The following is a 5,601-nucleotide window of genomic DNA, read 5'->3' as shown; positions in this document are numbered from 1 at the left end:
GCTATGTCTATACATCTTGAAATAAGATGAGGAATGATTCTAATGTCCATTCATCAGGACATTTTAGGTAAACCCTATTTGGAGATACGAATGGCAAATACAAAGAAATCCATTACTGTCAGGAGCCAGTTATCTGATAAGATTATACACAAAAGCAATGGCCAGCTCAAAGAAAATGTAAGTAGTCCTCATATAAAAAAAGTCCATGGATCACTGGCAACCTCAAGTCATTCGCTCGAGGCCATAATCTTTAAGAAGCTAATAGCAACTATAGTCAACAATGCCAGAAATGCAGAAGGCCACTATGCGCAGAAATCCAACGATGATAATAACAAATATTCTCGAGGGGGCATATGATTCATTACATCACTCGAAAATATGTTCCGAATAAGAGAACCCAAACAAATACTACCCTCTGACCACTGCTGAATGAAGTAATTCATAACAGATCTTTTACATTATTCCTTGTAGCATTAAAAGGAGACCAATAACTATTCACATTTGCATTACAAAAGAATCAAAACAAATAGAAAAAAATAAGAAGGCAATGAATAATGTATTTTGTACTCATGTCATTGTTTCAAACTTAAAAATTAGCCCATCCTAGTGGCGTGTCAGTCCCTGTTTTAGTCGCGTCTGAGCTCCCAAACAACTGAGAATTATTCCCTTGATTGGTTGTCTTTGACATGTTAGAGCTAGGTGAAGGAAATGAAAGATCACGATCCAGACCAAAGGCTCCAGAGATATTGGGAGTTGAAGCTGATTGCTTTATAATATTTTGCTGGGCTTTAGTTGACCATTGATTACTGTGTGATGAAGGCTGAGCTTCTGGTTCCTCAGTAAAAGCTTCCCATTGCTGAGGACATGGGCTCGGGGATGCATGAGCATTGGTGAACATAGCTTGCTCAAGCTCCCAAATGCCTCGATCCATTTTCTCCCGCTGCTGCGAAGAAAGAGAGCACCCATAAGTCAGCCAAAAGTTAGCTTCCAAAAAAAGAGCACCGAAGTATAATTCAGTCAGCTTAAAAGTCTTCCTTCAAGGGGACATGAGTAGTTTTTAACATTATCCCCAACCAATGTCAAAATATATAACATGGCTAAATAGATAGGTCATGAAGCTCTGATTGATGACTTATTAACTTCATATTGATGTCTCATTAACTTTAGACAAAATAGAGCTTCAACTGTCGTAGATTATTTGGCGGTAGGTATTACATGGACTCAAGACACAGGTGTCAAGTATCTCAGTTTCCTATTTCTCAACATGCGAGTTTTAGTTATCAGTACATTGCGATATGAATTATGATGTATACACACACACACACATACATATACATATAACATGTTTGCACACTATTTGTGTGTGCATTCATAATTTTGATTCCATACTTACAGAGAAAAGAATAGACTCTTTACTATTGCTTGCATACTGAAACTCAGAACATTGACATAGTTAAAAATGCATGAGACAAAATCTGATGCCTTATGGAGTAACATAATACTTAATTGTTTTTTTCCTTTTTGCTTTATATCTTTCCCTTCCAGATCCAATCTAGATATTCTTTCTGGACATTCTGTTTTTAAGTATAATAGTATTGTATTTTCCTTTCTCTACTCTATAGAAAAGTGCATGAGTCATAAAATATGAGTTTAAGAGTCATGACCGAGTGTCCAACTTGACAAAACCTGGCATAAAGGAAGTGCCAAGGTAAGATTGCTATTTGTGCACAGATAGTGTAGTTTGTAGTCAACTTCCGTATTTGGTGCAAAATGCAAGGGTTATTAAAGGCATCACCTAACTGATGAATCCGGTCAAGAAAAATCTCTACATTAGGCCAACTACACCTTCGTATCCTTTTGTGGCCTTTGTAATCAGCTACATCCAAGTGGCAGTAAGAATGACTTCGATCCTTGAATACAACCATCAAACTATTTTTTATTGGTTTATCTTTAATTCTTAAGGGAAACCTACATGTGCAAGGTGGGGGACAGAGGAATAAAAAAACGAAGAAACTATAGCTGGCAAATAAAGGGGGTAAGAAGAATAAAAACAAAAGTAAAGGTTTAGGATAGACCTCCTGTACTATCGCCCGATTGCCAACAGATCCCCTGAGTGAATTCTTTTTGACTATCTTACCCTCAGGAGGTCTATTTGTCAAAAAAAATTCTCTTTCTTTGAGGGTAAAGGAGTCAAAAAATTTCACTCAGGTCTATCTACAACAATAGAAAGACTACCAGGGTTCTATCTGTAATTGGGCCATAGTGGTGGGGATCTATCTACAATTACCCTTAAAAAGGATCTTCCTTTTCTAGTTATGAAACCAATATCCAAGATGCCAGAAGCCTTGACAATTGTTGACCCAATGTCCTCTGTAGTTTTCATTAAAAGAAAAAGAAAAGATAGGAAACCCTTCAAAAAGAACTTTGATATTCTTAAGGAATGCACCTGTTATGCAATATTATTGGTTCTGCTTTCAATTTCAATGGTTAGATTACCTGACTTTTGGTATTACCCTTACCAACATCACTGATTAGATCTTGAATGAATCTTGTTTTATTAATCCAGCAATATTAATCCTAAACAAATGAATAAAGCCACTTTCAAAAGTTGTAGTACAATCCCATTACTTTTCAATAACGGGCTTACGGTAATAACATAATTCAGGATCACAAGTTAAGGGAGAATGCTCAGGAATGGAACCAACATAAATCTACAAAATACAGGAAAAGTGAAAAGCCATTACCAGAGGCACAAGGTCCAAATTACTTGGAGAAATCTGGGTATTTGACCTGTTCTTGGTTGATTGAGGTGATGGGGTTCCTGCTGCAAGAGCCTGCTTCAACTCCTGGATCTCCTGTCTCTGGGAACGGCAAATAGCACAAACCTTTTCATACTTCAATGTAATCTCGACCTTCTCAAGATTAGCTTCCTTCAGTTGTTCCTTCAGGTTGTTTACTTCTGCATCCTGCCCCATTGCTGATGTGCTAGTGTTAGCATTCTTATTAACAATTACTTTGACGTGGTCAAAATCAGCCACGAAGGTATTACAGGACTCGTTCTGAGGGATTGCTTTGGTCATGACTCCACTGGGATTACTGTTAGGTATCTTATAAGAACCTATTTGGGTGTTTGCTTTGTTAGTGAGGATTGCAGCATCTTTATCCTTTGCATGATGACTAGTCCGAACTGCAAGCGTAGGATTCCCACCAATCCCTCCTGCCTTCCTGCCTTGGGATTGAGGGGCTGTGTTTTGCTTCGGTGGATTGGTTTTTTGATTCATCATAGTCTTCTTTGCAACTCCTGCAAGAAAACATCCTCAACAGATTACATCCATTTATATTGACAGACTGCAACAAATTCTTTAAAAAAGATTTAAAAAAAAGCAACAATTGGTGGTCAGATAAGAAGACAGAAGCTTAAGGCACAATCTTTTGTGCATTATACTCAGAGGTGTTGAAGACCTCGAAGCAACATACAGGAAGCTATAATCTTAAATAGTATGGAGCTGTATATTATTATAATCTACCTCATATCCATTTCAAAGGTATTCGGGACTGAATTGACCCTTCTACAGAAACAGAGACAGAAATTACATCAATCAGTATAGCATGTACATCATATTAAACTGGAAAATTGTCCTTTACCTCTGTTATGTTTTCTCCTGAAGTTGTTAAACTCATATAATTCATTACCATTTATAAGTATGAACCAATATGCTTATTCGTGTATGGCCCAATATGCTTATTCGTGATGCACAGGAGAAAAAACGATATGGTATCATGAAACTTCTCACAGACTTCAAGGAGACCAGATAAGCCTAAAAAGGATTATTTTTAACTAAAACAAATTTCTACATGCATGCCCATAAAAAAACACATTTTCAGAAATGTGAGCAGGATAGAATCTTGGGTCATACTATTTATGATATATATAAATTGAATTGTCAACAAAAACATGGGTCACCACAGTCTTACGCATCTAAACCATATGTGAAAAACATTTTGAACTCGATTATTATTTAGAAGCTTGATAAACCTACATGTAAAGAATAGATGCATGTATGCATGTATTCAACAGGTGAGCACCGATAGGTAAAGAGCTATGAACTTGATTACTATGGAAGTTTCCCACACATTCAATTTTTTAAACATTGGTAGACACAATTGTGAACTTGATGATTATTTTGGAAATTCACCACACCTTCAGCATGTAATTTTGCAGTATAAGGACGAAAATCTGTTGCAGGACCGTCAGGTAAGCGCTTCCGCAAGTCTGAAGGCAATTGCTCATTTACACGAAACCACACCTGTTGTAAGAAGAAAGATAACAAATAAGTGGAAATTAAACATATATCAAGGTCTAATGCGTCCAAATATGCAATAATCTATGACTAATACCTAGATTCATGGAGAAGAATGGCCAAGCCCTTGCCTGCATGATGTCTGGTCTGCCATCAGGAGAGTCGTGGAGCATATCCTTAATAAGCTGTTTTATGGATGGACTGTAGTTTGGTATTTCTGGGATATGGAAGTTTCCATTAAGGATCTGAAGCTTTGACTCCCCATCAAATGCCGATTTTAGATAACAAATTCGAAACAGAAGACACCCGAGGGCCTGCAAAGTAGTGAAAAGTTGTCTTGAGTTCTTTCTCAACTGCTACTAGAAAATATACATGTTTTACCATAAATACAAGGGAGTACAGATTATTATGTTGTATGTGTTCTAAGTAATATCTTCAAGTAAGAAATTAGTCATCGTTATTCCTTGCTCCACAATGACTGGCCAAGTTGAGGGTTATGAGTTATAATATTAATATCTAGAATTTAATGGTTAAATATTGTGTTTATTGAAGTGGCAATGTGTCTGCTAATTTATAGGGATAGTAGCATCCACAATTTTAATATACAAATAAAACTAGATTCTGATATTGGACAAGCTTATTAGATACATCTGCGTACAAATATTAACAAAGGAAAATTATATTAGCATGATTAAGATTAGCACAGACCACTACTTATACTCTATTATGAAAGTGAGTATTGTTGAATGGAGAGGTAAATATAGCAACCAAAACAATAGGATTCAGTCACTCACCCAGATGTCTACTTTCTCACTAATAACTTCTTTCCTGTAGAGGTCCCACATCTGTCATCAAAACAAACATAACACTAATTAGGTCCTCTTTAACCACTAAACACTAAAAATAGGTGCAGAAAAACGCAAATCACTAAATAGTTCTTTTGTTAAACCTCCGGAGCTCGATATGCTGGGGTAGTATGCTTCCTGATGTTGTCTTCCTCAACACCCCTTTCCTCAGGCCTGTCAAAGCATCTATGATTGGTTGAAGTGCTACCAAAATCACACACTTTCCAAGCTCCATCAGAACCGAGCAAGACATTTTCAGCCTTCAGATCTCTGTAAAGAGTGTTGATCAATAAGAGCTTTGGAAAGGAGACAAAAACTAATAGAATCATTTTTTTTCCAGTAAACACAAAGAAGGCACTATACTTCCAATCGTCTCAATTTATATCTTCATTACTGAAAACAATGATCCGGAACCTAGAGCTTGTTTTATGTCTGCCACTAACTTTTCAGAATGA

General features: G+C 36.7%; 1 protein-coding gene across 4 annotated transcripts in view; it reads right to left on the bottom strand.

Moving 5' to 3' along the window:
- Positions 324 to 5,601, bottom strand: part of LOC109843563 (probable serine/threonine-protein kinase DDB_G0276461) — a 16,619-nt gene continuing 11,341 nt past the window's right edge. For 3 of the 4 annotated variants that reach the window (XM_020412501.1, XM_020412502.1, XM_020412503.1), the window contains 6 exons: positions 5,251 to 5,416; positions 5,096 to 5,146; positions 4,433 to 4,615; positions 4,202 to 4,307; positions 2,745 to 3,301; positions 324 to 943 (listed from right to left, as the gene is read on the bottom strand). In XM_020412501.1, coding sequence (XP_020268090.1) covers positions 587 to 943; positions 2,745 to 3,301; positions 4,202 to 4,307; positions 4,433 to 4,615; positions 5,096 to 5,146; positions 5,251 to 5,416 — 1,420 coding nt within the window. In that variant the 3' untranslated portion in view covers positions 324 to 586. The remainder of the gene's footprint in view (positions 944 to 2,744; positions 3,302 to 4,201; positions 4,308 to 4,432; positions 4,616 to 5,095; positions 5,147 to 5,250; positions 5,417 to 5,601) is intronic. The other variant, XM_020412504.1, reaches the window with a different exon arrangement.

This window comes from Asparagus officinalis, chromosome 5 (genome assembly GCF_001876935.1).
Source record: "Asparagus officinalis chromosome 5, Aspof.V1, whole genome shotgun sequence".
NCBI lineage: Eukaryota > Viridiplantae > Streptophyta > Magnoliopsida > Asparagales > Asparagaceae > Asparagus > Asparagus officinalis.
The sequence above is the reverse complement of the archived record's forward strand: the minus strand, read 5'-3'. Positions and strand labels throughout refer to the sequence as shown.